This window comes from Buteo buteo, chromosome 10 (assembly GCF_964188355.1).
Source record: "Buteo buteo chromosome 10, bButBut1.hap1.1, whole genome shotgun sequence".
Taxonomy (NCBI): domain Eukaryota; kingdom Metazoa; phylum Chordata; class Aves; order Accipitriformes; family Accipitridae; genus Buteo; species Buteo buteo.
In genome coordinates, this window is record NC_134180.1 from 43,539,416 (window position 1) to 43,559,745 (window position 20,330).

General features: G+C 36.4%; 1 protein-coding gene across 2 annotated transcripts in view; it reads left to right on the forward strand.

Moving 5' to 3' along the window:
• Positions 1-20,330, forward strand: part of LRRC7 (leucine rich repeat containing 7) — a 176,054-nt gene that overhangs the window by 62,630 nt on the left and 93,094 nt on the right. The window contains exons 2-4 of one of the 2 annotated variants that reach the window (XM_075037363.1): positions 12,621-12,823; positions 18,740-18,857; positions 19,803-19,881. In XM_075037363.1, the coding sequence (XP_074893464.1) occupies positions 12,621-12,823; positions 18,740-18,857; positions 19,803-19,881 (400 nt within the window). Of the gene's footprint in view, positions 1-12,620; positions 12,824-18,739; positions 18,858-19,802; positions 19,882-20,330 lie in introns of those variants that run through there. The other variant, XM_075037364.1, reaches the window with a different exon arrangement.

The window sequence follows — 20,330 nt, forward strand, 5'->3', positions numbered from 1 at the left end:
GATGTTGAGAGAAGAGAGAAGCTAAGCAACAGAGATCAGAGAGTAAGCAGTACTTCTGACACTTCAGTCACTTGGGAAGTGGAAGAGTTGAACTAGGTGATGGTGAGGTGAAGTCGAAAGACTTCCTATACAAGGAAACTGTGGTGAAGATGACAATCAGGCATCAAAAAAAGCTTTGGATGAACTATACCTGGCGATAGTGTGGAGGTTGATAGGAAAGTGTCTGTTACAGTGCTGTTCCAAGAGGAACTGTTTGATAAAAGGTCAAGACGATGTGGCTGGGAGCATTACAAACAGGGAGAAGCCCAGAGCTGCCTGCCAGTGCTGTAATGCAACACGGAGTGCATGCTGAACTGGTCCCTGTAACAACTGTCAGGGACTGTTTAAGTGAAGGGATCTACATTACTGTAGCACTGCCAAATTCCTCAGTTGCTGTCTGGCTTGCATGGCCCAGTTTTCTTTGATGTAAGCAAAGAAGCTGCAGATGAGGAGAAGTGGAGTGGTGCACAAGCAGATTTCATTCTGGTGTGGAACTAGGACATAGTCTGCGTCCTGAAGCATAGACACAGCCCTGCAGGTTGTGGGCTAGACTGGACTTCACAAAAAATACAAGGAATAGTAAGTAGGAATATTCACAGGAGTGGTGACCTTAAGGCATAGAAACTGTCTCAAGGTAGAGTTTGAGTGGTGGAGAAGGTTGGCAAAAAATCTCACATGGAATCAGAACTATATTTTTTAATGATTAAAAATATCTATTTTTCAGAAAGAAAAAGGTTTTTGAAAAAGTTTTGTGACTGGATGTGAACATTTACCATGGTGAGCGAGAAACATACATTTTCTAGGCTGTTTGTTGTATGTATTTCAAATGTAACCATGTTTTAGAAATATAGATGTCTAAAATAGGTGTTATGATGTGTTGAAAATGAACTTAATTTTCTATTTTGGACTTCAGTAATATCTGCTCCAATATGACTGTATCATACACATGGTGAGCAAGGTAGCAGTAATAGGAAGGAAGAGGAAGGTCCCTTGTCCCAGCAGATCTCTGCCTGGGTTCTTTCAGAAGATCAGCTTTCATTGTGAGTCATAGTTGTCACTTTTAATTAAAACTTTCTTTTCTAGCTGCAGTTTGTAGTTGCATGTTATTATCTCTGGAACTTTCATTCTGCAACCTCAGCAAAATGCATACAGTTTTCCTGTAGTAAGCTCCTGCTAAGCTGATTAATATGTCAGGAATAATGCAGACAGATTGTGATGTAAACCGCTGAAAAGTAATTGGGTATTCTGTATGATCCTGTTCCCCTACGAGGAAGAAACCCAGACTTAATGAAAGTTATATAGCTCATATTTAAATATCAATTTGTTTAGTTGATGTATTTAGCAGGTAAATTATGTTTTCTATACTTTTCCTTTCGATAGCAGTTCTAGCCATCATATGGGCAGCAAAATCCATTACACCATAAAGCAAGAAATAAAGCGTATTTCATACTAAATTTCATACCAGATAATCTTTCAGACTGAAAGATTACTTCAAGTAAAAGCTGAAACACATCAAAGATCTAAGTTCAAATGTAAATTTCCCAGTTACCAGAAAGCACACTTTCCAAAGAAGGCTATTTCTCGTCTTAGGTTATTAGGATTCTCTCCTACTTAAATGTCTGTAGGGCAGGCCATCAAACTGATTGTAATTTCTAGCAATTAAAAGCATGGTTATTAATTTTCAGCATGTGCTACTAATATGCTACAAATTATTGAAATTCTATCAGTTCTTCTATAAAAAGAAACTGAACAAAACTGGAGTTTTCCTTAAGGTTATGAAAAAGCTGTTTTTAGGGCAAATAGGATACAGATTGTTTAAAAAAAAACCACCTCAAGAATTTTTTTTTATTGTCACTAAACTGTGTTTGTTCTTGGAGTCATCATCATCTATTATTAAGATCATCCAAAAAAACATTTACTCAGAATATCTCACTTAGGAATTTCAAGGCAAGACCAATAGTAAACTTTAATTGAAATCAATGACTGTCTTATCAGAAAAGGTGAAGATTGGGTCCTGTATCACAGAAGGGGGTTAAAGGTCTGGTAATTCAAAACTGACTGATATTTTGTAGACATACTTCTGTCTTAAGTTTTACTTTACCCTTTTTGCAAATTTCCTAAATCTCATGATGGTCAAGTCATAAGTGACATCCCAGGTCTTGTGGCAAAGATAGAGAAACTTTCTGTTGTTAATATTCTTGGGAGACAAAAGGTAAAGTTGAAATCTGATTATTCATGCTTGGTTATTTTATTTTAGGATTAGCAAAATTTAAATATGAACTTGAATGCAGAATATTATAATGAAAATATAATGAAAAGAATTCAATTATTATGCATTAAATGCCATTTCTGGATAAGATGTGCTGGTTATCATGGTATTTCTGTGCAAGAAAACAATTCAATTCAGATAATATTTCACACCCCTCTTTTTGATAAGACAAATTCCCCTTTGGAAGCATTCTAATAATTCTGCTGTTGTGACTTCACCTTTAGAACCATAGTTTCTTAATCTTTTCAGGAAGATTAATGAAAACTATTACAAATGGCTTACACAAACTGAATATCTAAATTGCTAAATTTGAGTTACCAATTAGAACATTGAAGTGACATGCCCGACTCCTTCGCCTGGTTCAAGTGTGACATTTCAGTAGAATATGGTTCTTGCTTCTAAACAGGATATGTAAACCTGTAACTTAAAAAAAAATATATATAGTGACTTCTGATGGAGAAAATGAGGTTAAAAGGAAAGATATCTGGTCAAACCAAGCAATGCCATTTCTCCTTTTTAAAATATACTAATTGGAACCTTGACAAAAATTTAGCCCTAATCGGAAGGCAATGAAGTTTTACATTGTTTTTCTTAAAGCGTATTCTCCCTGTCCAACCATGATCAGAGTCAAATGTCTGCAGAGTGGAGCCTTTCCCTGAAATTCCATAGCATGCTCCCTCAGAGCCTCGCTTGCAACTGTTTTCTCCTGTAAGTCTTCTAATATTGCCCCTGTTTCCCTTCCCTTCCTGCATAGGAGTGTTATCACTGATTTATTAAAATAGAGAGACTGAATTGCCTTTTTTTCTTTTGCTTTCTTTTTTCTTTCCCTATGTAGAAAGATGCTTTCAGTCCACAGTTGTATTTACTTTAGCAGAAATGTTGGAAAAAGAACAGAATCGGCTACAGTCTCTCCTTTGGTTTCTCTTTAACAGCTCATAATAGCTAAGAGCAAAGATGGATTTGAAGTCTCATTCTATATTCAGAAGAGTATATTCACACAAAACTGGGGGGTGTTTTTGAATGTGATGGGGAGGATGGCTGGGCAGACAGGCCTTGGCTGTGGATGATGTGACCAACCTGTTCACATATGTTCCCTGCCCTGTCCCCCGAACACTCGGTTGTCTGTATGTATGGATAAAAACACACGTGGCCGTGAAGTCAAACCCCATTTGCCAGACGTCTGTGTCATACACTGCTGTGCAGGTGTCATACAGTCAGATACAGTCAGAAATGAATTGCTCTTGTTTTAGAGGTACCCGGCTTTTTACCTCATACTTTCACTGAAGGCAAGATGGCAAAAGAATCCTTGCTTTGACTCTCGAAAATTCTCTCTTCTCCAGCCTTCAAGGCCAATTCACGCACACTCATTCTTATGTGAGCATCTTCCTTAGACGTACGTGGCTCTCCTTTGCTGGAGCGTACAGGGAAAGTACTGTACCTTTCCGTAAGGGAGGCTGAATAGGAGTGATATGTCCGCAGTACCTTGCTAGAGAAGTCCCCAACTTGAACTTCAGCAGCTGGGTAACAGGAGCAGTCAAGCCCCAGCGAGGCATTCAGCAAGCGGAGGTGCTCTGAGCTGCAGCATCGGGGATGGCTCTTGCCGGCCATGTCCCGGTGCCCCTTGCCTGCCCCTTTGCAGCCTACTTGGCAGTGGGACATGTGAGTGGGCTGTCTGTTTCCTGCTGCTGTACACTCTTTATATTCATTCTAGTCCCTCCTTGTATCTCTACCAATTTAAGTTAATTTTTTCTAGACATGGATAAGCAAAGTTGTGTTATTTCTTTGCAATGAAGTATTGTAATGTCTTCCGCAAAAGCGTTAATACACCTTCCTGTTTTGATATCTTCAGGGAAAAAAACCCAAATTTTATAGGTGACATGCATTTTTAAGGAAGAGGGATGCTGATTTTTCAGGCAAGAATAAGCAGATTACATTTAATCAGAACTTTTTGAATTGGAAAATTGTGAAAATACGAAAAATAGCAGTGACTACTGATGTAAGAGCTTACATAACTGTAATTCTCATGTCACAAGTATGGTATTATGGCTATAGACAAAAAGTCTTGACTAGAATAAAAACTACAAACTGGAGGTATTATGAGTTATACATCTGACTAAGCAAAGAAATAAATGAGTAAAAACTCACACAGAGTTTCATACAGGACAGTGCTAAGATGATGCCCACAAAGATTGCATATAAATAGAAAGGTGAGCAGTGTATTTAAACACTAATAACTGGGTGAAGACGGCACAGCTTGTGTATGCAGATATAATCTTTTTAAATTTAAAAAAAAAATCTAAACTATTAATAGTGCTCTGTTTCTAATAGAAAAGTTGTACTAAAAATTAAGAAGAGTCTGAGAGCTTTGAAATTCCCTAATTATTTCGGTGACCCAGACTGAAAATGGACACAATGTAAATCATCTGAACAGCACACATAATTAATTCAAAGAGAAGAAAGAAAACAAAAGTGGATTGGAAGTCTGGCCAGAGCTAGGAGAATATCAGCGAGGAAAAGGGTTTTGGCTGAAGGAAATTTGGGGGTTGTTTTGTGGTTGGTTTTTTTTTTGTAATTACAACTGTATGCTCAGCTTTGTTCCATTTCATATGCATAGTCTCTATTATCAAATCTGTTTCAGCAGAGAAAATGTAAGATGAAATTCTGGCCTGTTGGAATGAACTGGAAAACTCCCAATGGCTTCCTAAGGTCAGAGGAGGGAAGCACCTTCTGTACCTTCAGCACTTGTAGAACTACAAACCCTGCTAAATGCTTCAGAAAAGGCTTCTGTTTCATGGAACAAGTCTTTTATGGGATTTGAAGAAAACAGTGGTACTACCATCAACAGAATGTGGTTTAAAGGAGGGCATGGTATCAGGAAAAGAATTAGTAGCTGAAGAGATTGGTCTCCAGCCTCTTCTTGTGATCAGTCACCTGTGCCGTGCCAGTGTTCAGGCTAGTGCTGTGCCCCCAGAGAGCCGGCGCGCAGCGGGGGGAGTTGTCGGCGATGAGTGGCCTCGCCTGGGTCGCAGGGCTGGGTCGAGGATGTCCGCTTCAGAGACTCCAAGTGGGATGGGTGTTTGGGGACCGGACTGGCTGGGTCTCTCAAGGAACTGCTCTCTGCTTTCATCGCTTCTGGAGTGACGAAAGACCTCTGGGAGAACTAGAAGGGGATGATGGAAACTGTGATTGCTGTAGTGATTGATATATTTGTGATTGCTAAGCTTGATAGTATAACTCACTGCAAACAGCTAACATATTAGCATATTAATGTTGTTGATTATGCTGATAATAAGAGAAAGAAAAAAGGAACAGAAAAATCATCACTTATCTGTGATGTATGACAAAGAAACCAGTGAAGTGAATTGTCTGCTGCTTTGAATATAATTAATATTTTCTGAACCTTCTGGCAAATGTTACCATTATTACTCATTTCAGCCTTGTAATGCTCTCATTCAGACTTCTAAGTTCTTTATTTTCAGGATTTCTCAGTAACTTTCTAGCACTACCAGATCACTTAAACTTTGCAATTTCTTGCAGTTTTCTGAATGAAATGCCAAGAGTATGAACGATTTTGTTTGATACCTTGTCAGACAACACAGGCTGGTCCTACAGTACTACCTGTTGTTTTGAATTTTGACTCAGGCCATTGACTATGGCAGTGCATTGGGGATCTAAGACCTCCCTGAGATAAGAATACTTAAATGAAATGTTACACTGAAAACTTGTTTGGTAGAAAAATTAAACCCATAATTAATCTATACTGAAAAACAGAAAATGAAAAGCTGATTTATACTACCAATTACACTGAAGCAAATTCTGGAGTTTTTTACAGTAGCATTTTAACTACCTCTTTTCTTCATATACCTACTTGACACTTTAGAAGAACATGTCAGAAAACTATTGTTTGCTTCTGAGAATTAAAATTGCCTTCAATGATTTAAAATTATTTGGTTTTAGTGAAGACTTTCAAGGCTTTGAAGAACATATATATATGGGTCAGCTGCTCTGTAATGCTAGGCATATTAACACAGCAATCCTGTGGAACTTCTAACAGGAGAGCAGGCTTAAGGCTGTGTGAAGATAATCTGTCCTGGCTGTGTAGTGGAATAAAAATGTATAATGTCAGTGTCACCATTATTTCTCATCTGTTTTCACTCAGATTGTTCTTTCAGCAGAACGTGCTGGGAAAATTACACCTGGTACTTTTTTTGTCAGGGCAAATCTGTATCTTCTACAGGCAACCATTTTTAAAAATTACGTTTGATTTGATTTTTGTAAAGTCTAGACTATTTTTTAAATGAAGTGTTATATAGCCTTCTTTTAAAGAGTGAGTTGCACAGAATGCAGTAGTATCCATCATTTTACAAGCTGGTTTCCTTATGGAAACAGAATGTTTCTTGTCGTGCTTGATATAAGCCAGTGAACCTGATATAAACCAAAGCTTCTATGAATCACAAAGATTTTTAATAGCCTTACCAGTGCTTCCTACCCTGTTTTTTTGGTATTTGTTTTTTAGGGTTTTATTTTTAGCATCTGTATAAATATATGTATTTGAAGTTTTGCAGGTCCAAGATGATCAACAGAGTTGACTTTATAATTACAGTCAGATCTTTGAAATACGCTATTTGGGAATTCTTATTTTAAATGCACTATCAACAAGAAATCAAGTGGATGCCAAAGGCAATTTGAAACTAGTTTCTGTGTTACAGCTCTTACAAATTTCTTGCCCAATAATTGCCACTTGCTACTTGTTCTTACTGTTTTGTAATACTGTTAATGGAAAAGTAAAGCACGTAGAAGATAATACTTTGCACATTTTAGGATAAAACTAAACTGATTAGATAAAAATATTTTCAGAGAGATACAGCATTTTTTAGTTGTGTTTAAGCAAATTTTTAATTACTTAGTGGGAGGAAAAAAGGAAAATGGCTATATCTGATCATGTGTAGGCCCATTGAGGAGGAAAAGGCTTCTGAGATGAAAAAATAAATTCTTCTATCTTGTCTTTTGAAAAAAAAAAATGCTGCCTATCCTATTCTTTCAAGATACTTAAGTTTTGAAGTTTGTTGAGCTATTTTGTTCCATCTTCAGATCAGAGTTTTGTGAGCCATACAGCAATTTTCTCTGCCTCCGTCTTTTAAATAGGTAAGGAGAATATCTCTCATGATTACTGAGAAACAGGGATTAGTGGTTTTACTGCACAAAAGATCCATTAATTGAGAAGAGATTAGATTTCATTGTAATTAATTTCCGTAAAACTACTGTTTTTCTTAGATTAAGGATTTTCTTTATAAGAGAATAAACCACAGATAATGATAATGAGATGCTTGCATGAAGCTGATAAATAGCAGTTTATATTTATGCTTCTTTCATAGTTTCTTTAATCACATTCAAGAAAGAATATATTTTTTTAAAAGCATTCAGAAGACAGGTCGTAACATTTTTAAGCTTTTGTGGGGAAAAATGCATTTGTGTTTCATTTTGTTTTTCTGAATTGTTGAAAAATGGTACAATACAGTTTATGAATGCAGTTGTATAGAATTAATTATTACTTAAGACATTAATAAATTTCCTTAAGCAGAATCTCAAAAAAAAAAAAAAAAAGGATGTACATTTCATCCTAGTTCTTTTGCTTTTAAAAAAATCCACCTGTTCCCACTGCCTTTGCAGGACAGTCTTTATAGCCTTCCAAGTTACTGAGCATTTCTGTGTGTGGTCTGATGAGTTTTGAGAATTTAGTGTTCTTACATGCAAGACTGAATAGAGAGCCTGAAATTTCTTAACTTTTGACAGTGATACAGATCTTTTAGAGTGTATAGTCTTAATGTATAGCATGTGACATATGGTGAGCAATAACCTCTAATACTCAGCTATGGAGAATTACATTACATTTCTTCACTAGGTTAAATGGGGAAAAGTACTAAGCATTGGTGTTTCTAGGAGTAAGTAGGAAGACTTTCTATGTCACTTACAAGGATTAAGGAATTTTATTAAGTGGCAATGTGTATGGTGACTCAACCTCCCAGAGTTGGGAGATTGGCTTTCTGTTGACTCTTTGACTTAAATTTTGTTCCCAAGGATCTCAAGTAGCAATCCTCTTATAGTAAGTAACCATCAGAACAGAAGAAAAGCTTTATGAAAATTATGAAGGAATAAAATGTAGGTAAGAGAAGTGTAATTACCAAAGCTGGAATTAGTCCAGGGTAGGAATTAATAATACTGAAATTAATAAAGGGTTTGATTACCATTAGTCCACAGGGCATGAAATTTTACTCCTTTCAATTGTACCACAGGTCCTTCAATTCTGTACCGGTGCTTTCTGAAATGATTGCAAAGAACAATATAAATACCAGGGAATTGGTTTTTTTTGACAGGCTTTTCTGCATTTTTGTTTGTTTTCTTTTTAATTACAAAGGGTAAATAATGGAGCAGACTATGGACACATGCAAACCCATTTCTTACTAAAATACATTTAAGTTCATACTTTCCCATGGCCATTTTTCCAGCAAATATTCTATAAGCAGCAGTTTCTGTAGTGGTTACTTCATACTAATTTTTCTCACAAAATCTTAGCAATGCACCATAATTCAGGTTCAAGTACCCTTCTTATTCCAGTATTGATCTTCTCTTAAATACAGATTGTTCACCTCTCCAAATCACATTCTGATTTGGCTTTGCTTTTTTTTCCCTGAAGAGGACAGTTCCAATAGATAACCATTAATCCAACCAACCTAATTTATAATGACAATCGAGTCTTACCATAGCTTTTGAGGAAGGCAAAGTAATTAAATCACTTTTGTTTATCCTTTGCATTTTTTTCTTTCTAATTTTTTAAACAATTTTCTATTGAATAAGAAGTTACAGATATTTTTATGAACTGCAATAATAGAAACACTTTTGTTTACATAAGCAAAAGAAAAAACTTTAAAAAATGGTTTTGCTGTTGTAATTGCTATTTTTAGTACAGTTCTATTGCTTCACTATTTATGCACTTCCTAGCTGTTCTATTATACTGTTACTGTTCAGGGTTTCTATTCAAAAAGAAATGTGGGGTTTATTTTATGCGTTGCCTGCAGTAGAGGGGAATAACGCAAAGCTAAGTGCTTTGTAATGCCTATGGGAAGAATGTTTTTCTGAGTAGTTTTTGAAGTACGTGTCACTGTTCAATTGTTCATTATCTTCAAATGGCTTGAAAAGCTACAAAAATTTGCTATTCCAAGGGCATTTATTTTTATTGTGTCAAGGTTTGAAATACACAGTTGCAAATCCTGCTTCCTATGCTTGAATACAAAGAAGCGGTGCAGCTTGATAGCTAATTTCATTTTTTTTGTGAAGTACATATTCTGTGACCAGTGCTTTTACAGTTTCCATCTGTTTCGATCTTGTACAGTCAAATGAGCTATTTGGGAAGGTTTCTGGAACTAAAGCAGCGGTGCAGGTTGGTGTCAATGGTCGTGCTGCACCCCTTCTCGAGCCTGTGCTTGGGTTCTGGCAACAGTGGCAAGGCAGAGAGATGGGGAGGCCGTGAGGTGTTCGTGCTGCCTTCCCGGTGGCTGGTTCCTGCCCCTGGCTCGTTTCTAGCAGGGACATCTGCCCCGCTACATACTGGGGGTGCTCCGGCAGGAGGGGAGGGACAGGGCAGGCTGCCTCAGCTGGGCCTCCCAGGCAGGGGAACACGACTGGAGGCCGCCTGCCACCGCATGCTTCGCATCCTTTCCCCGTGGCCCCTTCTGCAGCCCTGCTGATGTTGACAGCTTTCCCTCTCCTCATTGCTCTGCCTCTTCCTTGCCGCTTCCCAGGTGTGAAGGTTTGCTGAAGTCAGCAGCTGCTGCAGCTGCAGACGATCCTCAAGTCAGGTAGAACATGGTGCAAGGTGACTAACTTTAAGTAGCGATGGCCAAAGCTGCTTTCAGCATCCAAATACAGATTTTCCGAGACCAGACAAGCTGATTGCATGTGAAGTGCTATGGTGGTGGGAGCAGATATAGTGAAAAAGATGTGGAAAGAGCAGGTGACATGGCAATCGGAAAAAAACCCTGATCTGAGAGAGAACTGGGAGCACTTCTGGAGTGATGGGCCATTCTCCTACTGGACTTGCTTTGGAGCAGAACTTTGGGACTTTTCCTGCCTTGAATAAAAAGTGACAAATGCAAAATTTTTTGAAGTTGAGAAAATGGTAAAAGTCGTTTCCTCCCAACTGTGTTTGAAATTGACCAACAGATTTGAAGCTGAAAAGGCAGGAGCCTTATTTCCAGAGGAAAATTAGGGGCAATGTTAAAATAAACATTTCTTTATCACAGGAAATTATGAGTGCCAATCAAGAGCCCAGGTCCAGCCACAGTATTGTGTATGAAATCTGACAGGGTATGTAGTGTTCTTGGTGTCAGAAATTTAAATGAAGAACACTTAAAATCAAAGTTCACAGCATAAATTTGAGTGGCGTATAGCATACTTAAATTTTAGCTATGTGGCTGTTTGTGTTCTGCAGTAGACTATACTGTCAAACTGAAATAAAACTTTTAGATTTTGTGATTTATTAGCTGTAAATGAATTGCTGCTTTTTTCATACCTCTAAGTGTTCTATTTTTACATTTTCAAAAGTTTATGTACAATGTATTATGCAGATGTTTTCATTGCATCAGCTGACTGTAATTAAGATACAACTTTTATGTTATACCTACAAACTTGGCATCCGGTCAAGCTGAATTACAAAATTACTATACCCTTTTCTCTGTTTTAAGCTTTAGCCTTAAGCCAAAATCAGCCAACAGAAAGCCTGTCGTTGGCACTGCCAAATGAATAACCAGCTGCACTCTGCTTTCACTGCTGTTTGTTTCAACATCTCAGTCTTCTTGAGAACACGAAAAAACAGTATTTGTTCTGACAGTATTCGTGTGCTCATCTCATTGGGATTACTAGAGGCAGATTAGGTGCTAATAAAATTTAAACAAGGAAATAAAATGTTGGAGTATTTTATTTACCTCCAAAATATCAAGTATTACATGACAAAAAAGTCACAGAGATCCGTGAATGGAGCATTATCTGACCAATTAAATTTTTTTTGTCTTACATTTTGGATAAATAATGGCTTAAGCAATACGAATTATCTCCACTATTTTGCATGAATATACAGTTGCTTTTTCACTGGCATCCTGTGAAAAAGGATCCTGATGAGCTTTATTTTGCTTTACTTGGACTAATTTTGTGCATTTTGTCATAAATGTAACTCAAAACCCTGTAAGTGGTTTAGAAAATGGGAGTTGAAAGTTTAGCCTTTCTTGGCTTTGTGGTAGTATGTTTCAGAACAGCCTGATTTATCTATAGTCATGTTAAAATAACTTCTAAAAATGTCAATATCTATTGCAGCTTTAGAGACTGCTTGACACATAAAATCTGCTTATTGAGCATTCTCTCATTTTAAGAGTAGTGAGTTAAAGTATTGTTATTCCACTGGAAAATAGTAAGATACAATTGTGTAGACTGTTACTCATGTGAGGTAGAGGTGCTCGTACAAACTGTATACACAAGAAAGATCTGCAGAACTTGGCATCTAGATTAGAAGAAGTTAGAGAATAGACTGTGGTGAAATTTTCCTAAGCACTTATTTTACTGAAGAAAAATTGATGGCATTTCTGCCAAGTCCCTTGTCTGAGTTTTCAACAGACTAAGGTAATACAAGAGAGGCAGGAATGACAGGTAAACAAACTGTCTGGTTTTGGGTTACTTTTGTTCTAGTTTTGTAACCAATTAAGTTTACCTATCCCTTTCTTTATTCATATGATTGAAAAGACAACAAATATACTCCAGCAGTAACTGTGGAAAGCTAAGGAACTTTGTTGAGTTCGGAGAAATCAGGTATAATACAACGGGGCATTTGTCACGGAGAATCAGAACCAAATGACTCGGACTGATTCACTTTGGTGACTCACAGTCCAAACTGAACAAGGGACCAAAACATGGAGTAGAAAGGTAATTTTGTACTTTGCCTGATGAACATGTTCATACGTAGGATTTATGCAGCTAATTTTCATCATTAAAAAAAGCAACAGCTGTGGATGGTCTTGGCATGTTTTCTTCTGTTCCAGGGTAAGGGAACAGATGATGTATGGAGATTGCTTTTTGTGATTACACTGACAAATCTCACTTTTTCCTGTGTTGTAGAAAGGTAGAATAAGAAATTCAGAATGCAGACTACAGATATCCCTCAAGAAAAACTGTATTTAATGGACTGCAATCTTGATAATAATTGTAAAGAAACAGTCCCCCAAATGTTGATAGTTTCAGAAAACTGTTTTTTCCCCTTTTCCTTCAGTATGCTGTTTGGAGATGACAACCAAAAGGAAAATTATCGGCCGCTTGGTGCCCTGCCGGTGTTTTCGTGGCGAAGAAGAAATCGTCTCAGTGTTAGATTACTCTCACTGTGGCCTACAGCAGGTGCCAAAGGAGGTTTTTAACTTTGAACGGACATTAGAGGAGCTTTACCTAGATGCGAATCAAATTGAAGAGCTACCTAAGGTAATCAGTGTTCTGCCTGTAATACAGATGTCAAAGTTGTGTTCTTAAATGTGTATTCAGCATGTGCTTCAACTCTGAAATAGGGCTTGCTCTTGACCAGGAGACCTACTTGCTGTAGGAAGAGTTGTGGCTTTTAACTTGAGAGATTCAATTACATTTTTACAAGTTTTTTTTCTGCCCTCTCTGAAGAGCCCAAACAGCTGAGCCACCATTCTTGCAGATGGTACTGCGTGGGGAGGAGTAGAGCCACCTCCTTCTCCTGGCTTCATAGCACAAGAACAGGGGGCAGCCAATGAATTCTTACGTTGGGAAATTAACAATTGTTCAAAAGAAGTACTTCTTGCACAACAAGTAATTAATATGGCATTTAGCACCATGACCACGAGTACACTAGTATATGGGGTAGGTGATCTCACATTTGGATCTCTGTAGCGCTGCTTTTAAAAGCAAGGTCTTTGTCAGGATAAGCCATTTATCCTTGTGGGAGAAATGCCAGTGCTATCTGACCAGTATTTTTATAACTGCAGATGAGATCCTGCAGTGAGATTACTTAAGTTGTCCTTCCAGTGTAAAACTTCTTATATAGAATCTTTAAATCTTTTCTTCTGTTGATTAGTGTTTACTATAAGGAATTAAAAATGACTGTAACTTAAGTGTTCTGGAAACAAAAGAGGGTAAGGTAGTGGAAAAACCAATTAATAGTAGGTGCTAGCTACATAATGAAGCATGAAGTAATGTAATCCATTCCTTAATTGAATTTTTCTCAATAATGAAAGATGCTTACAAGTCTTTAATTAAACATTGTTCCACTGTAATCCATTCTTCATCATCTCTCAACATATTTCTTACTTACACTGCATAGAGACTTTATATAAATTCTATTTACAAATGTAGGAAACATACTTTTTCCATTACATGGAGTTCCTTTATTTGGATATAATGGTTCTTACTTACAGTGCATAGAGACTTTATATAAATTCTATTTACAAATGTAGGAAACGTACTTTTTCCATTACATGGAGTTCCTTTATTCGGATATGACGGTTCATTGCTTAAGATTGCTTGCTCCATCAAGAAATTCTTTACAGATGGTAAGACAGGGTAGCTACAATCTTTTAAGTGTCACAGAAAAATGATATGGAGAACTGCCTTATCTCTCCTGTTACTAGAAAGGACAGCAGAGAACCAGATATTTTTTCTGTCCCCATAAATATGAAATTTGTGGTGGAGGCCATTTTACTGCTAATGAATACCTTCAGGACTATTTCTCTTTTAATAATAATATATTGTTAACCTTGTATATTTTAATCATACTACTGAATAATCATACTGAAGAGTATATAAAGTCTCTAATTTAGCTAGGGATTTTTGGTGTGTTTGTTTTGGGTCTCTTGAAAGTATGCATCCCCATGGTATTCAAACTGAATAGCAGTGCACAATGGAAGATAAATATATCAGGGCATAGAACAAGAGCAATATGCCATAATTCTACATGAAAAAACTGAGGGCCAAAGATAATGGGTCCAAAATTATGAAATTGGGATGAAGGTGATAGTTGTTAGTGTTAGTCACAATGGAAATGTGCATGCTTATTAAACCTTTGCATTGTATTGTGGTATCATCTATTTTGTATTTGTTATTTGTGAAACAAAACAGCAGATAAATATGAACCTTGGAGAGATTGAAATGTATACGACTCTCTTTTGCACCTCTTTTTTCTTTGTTATATTTTGAAGCAAATACTATATATTGAAGAAATCCTTTTAATCGGTCTTATGAGTAAATGCATCATTTAACATAGTCTTGACCTTGTATAAGAGAAGATTAATGGCAGTGTTAATTTGCTTTCTTTATACCATTCATAATTTTGTCTTAAGTCTTTATTAATCATTACCATAAATTAAACAGTCCAAATAATTTCTTTATCAAATTTTCTGCTTCAGATATTTTTTAACTTTTTTTCCACTATTAAATTAGTATTCTAGGAGAGAAAATGCCTTTTTTTTATTGAAATGGCACTCTATTACTTAACATTAATTTTTGACTTACACGTTATGATCTACTATAGGCAGAACTTTCCTCTCTCTGTAAATGTGAATTCAAATAACGTCTTCCAGAGGAAATTTGTTTTGTCAATTTTCTGTTATTTACCAAATGTTATGTGCCTCTGAAATTACAATATTCTTTTGAAATTTTCTATCATCAGAACACTTGATCATGTTTAAAAATTTAATGAAAAATCACAGGTAAAAACTGTTAAGTCTTTATCTGCCTTAGTTACTTTCATTGCTACACGATACTCTAGAAATCAATACATTATTTTGCATTAAACTGATGTATTAAACTCATTCTGCCTGATTTGGGTTTTTTTTATTATTTTTACCTTACATTTTATGTATCATATTATGCTTTTTTCCCTGCTGTCTTCATTAGAAATTGATTTCTGGTTCCTAATTTCTAATATTTTTCTTTTAATGATTTATAGGATTGCTATATAATTCTTACTCTCTATTTTCCCCTAAATCTAGCCAAGTTTTTTATTTTATTTGCCTTTGACTTCATTATCATGAGCTGCTGCTGCAAGTATGTCCCTATTTGTATGGGTCAAATGAATCAATGACTAATATGAAAGAATATCTGTTTTGGTGAAGGTGGAGTCACTGTCAATCAGTATCCAGAAAAGAATGAATGAGATGAAAATTCTCCCTGGCAGTTTTCCCTTATAAATATAAAGTAAAATCTGGACTGATTTGTAATGGCCAAAGTTAGTTTACTTGTTAATGCCTTAGGAAAAATTTGTCTGTCTCTAACAACAAATTCTAGGAATAGCCACCTCTGTCTTTCACCATCTCACATGCTGGTAAAATAGATACCAGCATGCTAAATATGTCACTGAAGTCAGAAGCTACATCTCAATGTTTAGTTGCTTCACTGAGAACAAACAATACAACCAATATATAAATGGTGTTGAGGTAATCACTAGTGTATAATTCACACAGATGGGTAAGTGATATAAATTAACTATATTTTTCTTTTGCATTGCATCTGTGTTCTAGTTTCCATTAAAGGCATCAAATCCTTTTTCTAAATCTGCCAATAAGAAATCACGTTTCTGTTCTGCAAAGCTAGAAAGTGTTAATTTCTTTGTAATTCTGACATCAAATTCCCCCAATATGTTAACCACTCTATTTGACAGTTGTGCCTATGGAGAGTAAAGAGCAGAAATTCCATATTGTTCTCCAGTGGCCCTGGAAGCCAACAACCTCTATTGCTGTGTAGGCAAGAAGTTGAGATATGCAGAATAATAGCCCATTGTTATAACTCAAATCACAGCACTATTAGCACCACTTGGTTTCCAGTATGAAAGGAATAAAAGTAGTATACAGACATACAGTATGATGATTACAACAAAATCATGATGGCAAGGCCAATAAAGCACTAGAAATTGAGAAAGACACCTTTTGAAAATCCAGTGGCTAAAAAAAAAAAGTGGGCAATTTTGGGCCTGCGTATACCTGTATTCACACTTATTTCTGATACAACAGTACATCATGAAATAATTCCAGAGGGAGTCTTTTTTATTACACTTCTTCATTCACCAGTTCAAAAGCCTTGTATCTGTTCAGATACTGTCAGAACTTTAAGTTCCAAGCCTTCCTTGGCTTGTAAAATAAGAAGTCTGTAGGGGAATGTCTGGGAATTTAATTTTCCAGGTACGATAGCATGGTAGTTTGTATATGCACGAAAATTCTGCACGTTCCCTATGCTGGAAGTTACTATGATCTACAGCTGTTCTCACGCAGTAATGTGGCTAGAAATTTCAAGAGCAAAACCTAGAGCTTATTAATTACATTACTTTCCAGTCTTGTCCAAAATTGTGCTTCCTTAAAAAAGAGAAAAAGTAGGCACTCTCAGATGCATTGCAAAGGAATTCCTCATTCTCTGGAGAGATATTTCCCTTTATTAACATTGTCTGCAAGGAGAAATGTATAATCCAGTTTGGCTTCCAGGGTGTACAGTAATTGTTCCGGCTGTTCCTGTAAATTAGATTGGGAAGCGCAGGCCCCAGCATGGACGTGGTTCTCCTCGTTACTCCTGCGGGGCTGTAGCGGTGCATTGTGCTTCTCTGCCTACCGCTGGCGTTAGCTGGTGAGCTATGGGGAGGAGGCTGTTGTACCGTCTTGAGAATTAACAAGTACGTTTCGTGTAAGAGGAAATCTGAAAAAACTGTCAATACAAAGGCATTTTGAAAAGTAACTTTCAGTAAAAAGGCCCTTTCGTATTTGGTGCCAATTGACAGCGATTGTGGTGTGGTGCTTCTCGTTCTGAGCATTTTTTATTCATGTGATGCCCTCTCGCTTTCCTGAGAATAGATTATGGAAGGAAAGGCAGGATTTTTCTAAAGGATTATGATAGAAAGTTACGGCAGAAAAATGCAGTTTCAAAATGATCTAAAAATTACTTAAAGTGAAGCAGCAGGTTGGCATTTGCATGCCATTTGTGTGTTAATTTTCTCCTCTCTGGATACTTGGCTGAGTTTTTCATCTAGGCAATCAAATTATTGTGCATTCTCAAATAGCCTGTGGATGACTATGTAGCCTTTATTCTGATAAAGAAGTCTGAAAGAAAGACTAAATGTGGTGTAAACATAGCACTAATATTTGAAGAACCCTCGTGAGATGCCTGCAAAGAGAAGTTTTTCTTCTCTGGAACCCACTGAATTTTCTGGTGCCATTTGGTGAATTCGTACTTGCAGAAAGTCCTACAGGATTTGGTACCTTCTAACTCTTGAAAAGAGTGATGTTTTTAGAGCCTGCAGCCACAGAGTGGGTAATGTGAAGCAGATCTTTCCTGCAGCCCAGTGTGATGGGTAGCGCAGCAGTGGCTGGAACCGGGGGTTGGAGGGCAGCTGCAATGATGCTGTGCTGGGTGCACACAACAGGGTTTGTACCACCAAGGCAGGCAGCCATGCGGGACGCTTGCCTGTTACTCTTAAGAGTCAATTTTCCCCAGGACTCGCTGGGGAATGTGGAGCATGGCAATAAATGAGCCAAGCAATTACATTGCGTTCTCCTCTTACAGCTGCTAGCGTGCTGGGCTTGAAGAAGCTATAAGCTACACTATCTAAAAAATGCACCTGTTTGTTCTTCATATACAGCACCTCTAACCTTGCAATGCAATGTACCTAAATGTGAAATCATTTTTCATGACTGCCTTCTCTTAGTATGGTTGTTTTATTATTTTTTTTTACATGTGAAAGGTATTGTGTGAGAGAGTGATATTTCCTGAAGGAAGCAGCCATGTTATAAAGGTGCTTTCAGCATGACTTATTGATTACTTCAGGTTGAAAGGAGGATTTGGTTTTGCAGTAGAAATTCTGACATTTTATAACATTTGAATTTGAATTAAAAATTAGAATTGAGTCCTGAATTTTGGTGGGGATTTAAACAATGTATCATTTTGATATGTCAAAGCATTTTGTTTCTCGAAGATAGCATATTTCTTCTGCATGCATTCAAAAAATTTTAAAATCTGTCATGAAATTAAATTCTAAAATTAAATATTTTAATTTACCACAGGCCACAAAAGAAATTCAATTCCTATGACATATGAAATACCATGTACCTACAAAACGTTGATTGCAATGAGTATGCAGTTTTTGACAGAAAGCTCTTTTTGAACATTCCTGCTACCAATGAACTGGTTTGGTTATGCTTGTCAACTGTGTCTAAGCTGTGTTTATGATACTGAGCAGCCTTTAGGAATGTCTTCTCAAATAATGGCAAAATATTTTTTTATTATTGAATTCTTATGTAGCAAATGTAGTTTTGCTGTGTTTGTTGCTTCTGTGTATAAATAATGATCCCAAAGTGATCTTTTTCCTGAAACACTGTAAAGTATCTTTTTATGTTACAGCAACTGTTCAACTGTCAAGCTTTACGCAAACTGAGTATACCAGACAATGACCTTTCAAGTCTGCCAACCACTATTGCTAGCTTAGTTAATCTCAAAGAACTTGATATCAGTAAAAATGGTAAGAGATCAAAAGTATAAGTGTTTTAAAGAATTGTAATGAATGTGAACAATAATGAAGTTTTAATTCCTAATGATTAACAAACTCATGTTCTAGAAAACCTGCTCTTTTTCTAGATTATGTACTATTTTCCTGCCTGGCACTTTTGAGAAGTCTCGGTAGATGCCTACCTCATTTGCTTTTCTCTAAAAAAAAAAAAAAAAAAAAAAAAAAAAAAAAAAAAAAGAAGAAGAAAAAAAGAGTTTGCTTTAGCATAGTATACCATGATGACTTGTGACCAATAAGCATTGGAAATAGGAGTGGGAGACCATTTTTTCAGTGAATTTGTGAAACATTACACTTTACAAAGCGGCTTAGTACTTACTGGGCTCTTGTGTAGTGTATTTAAGTTTATAAGGCTGCAGGTAAACAACTACCAGGATTTATATAGCTAGTGACTAATTTGCTGATGTGCATTTCCAAATTATGCATTTACAAACTTATGTGCCTAAAACCTTTTGCATGTCTGAACTTAAGTGTCTTTATTTTGATAATGAGGCTTAGGCACTCTCGAAACTTTTGAAAAATTTCTTATCAGTATAGGCCTAGAGACTCTCAGGATTATGTGTTTGTGCTCCCGAGGAGAGAGGGAGGCAAAAAAGAAAGAGAAGCAGTTTGGAAAGAAATGAAAGGCACAAATATCAGTACAAATGATGTCACTATTTAACTCCAGAAGATTATATAATCAAGCATTAGCATAATAGTTTTAGTACAAGGCTTATTATCTGTTCTGGTGTATTTATTTAGTGCTTAAGTATCATCTTTTAGACTATAATACTAAAATGTATGTATTCTTCCTGTTATAGCTTAAGTCTGATCTAAAAATGCCAAATGAACTCATTTATGAATAAAACAAGTTAAACAGTTTTTTATGTGTGTATAATAATTCTTTCAATATTTTTTTAGGAATTCAAGATTTTCCAGAAAATATTAAATGTTGTAAGTGTTTAACAATTATTGAAGCCAGTGTCAATCCAGTCTCTAAGTGAGTATCAGCAGCTTGTGTTTGTATACTGCAAGTGAAGAAAATTTACACAAAGTGAACCAAAATTTAAAGGCATTGTATCAAGTTCATCTGTGGGATTAATCTAAATTTGGTTTTAATTGTTTTAAATCCAGGATTGATCTGTGTACTATGTAACAAATGTGGTGTCTTTCCACATAGTAAAGAAAGTGTTGGCAAAGCACTCCGTATGATGCAGCCTTTTAAACACAGGGGCTGGTGCTTTACGTATTTGGGAAGTAAGCCATGCTGCATCCTTACGTACCGTAATCTCTTGGCTGGGATTTCAGCAACTCTTATTCCTTCCAAAAACTTGCAATAATAGTAACAAAAATCTGTGCTGTAATCCCGTGATTTATAAAATGGGGTGAAGGAGATGAATGGATGAAATTCTACTATTTCAGCTTAAAAAAAAAAAGGTAGAAGGCAAG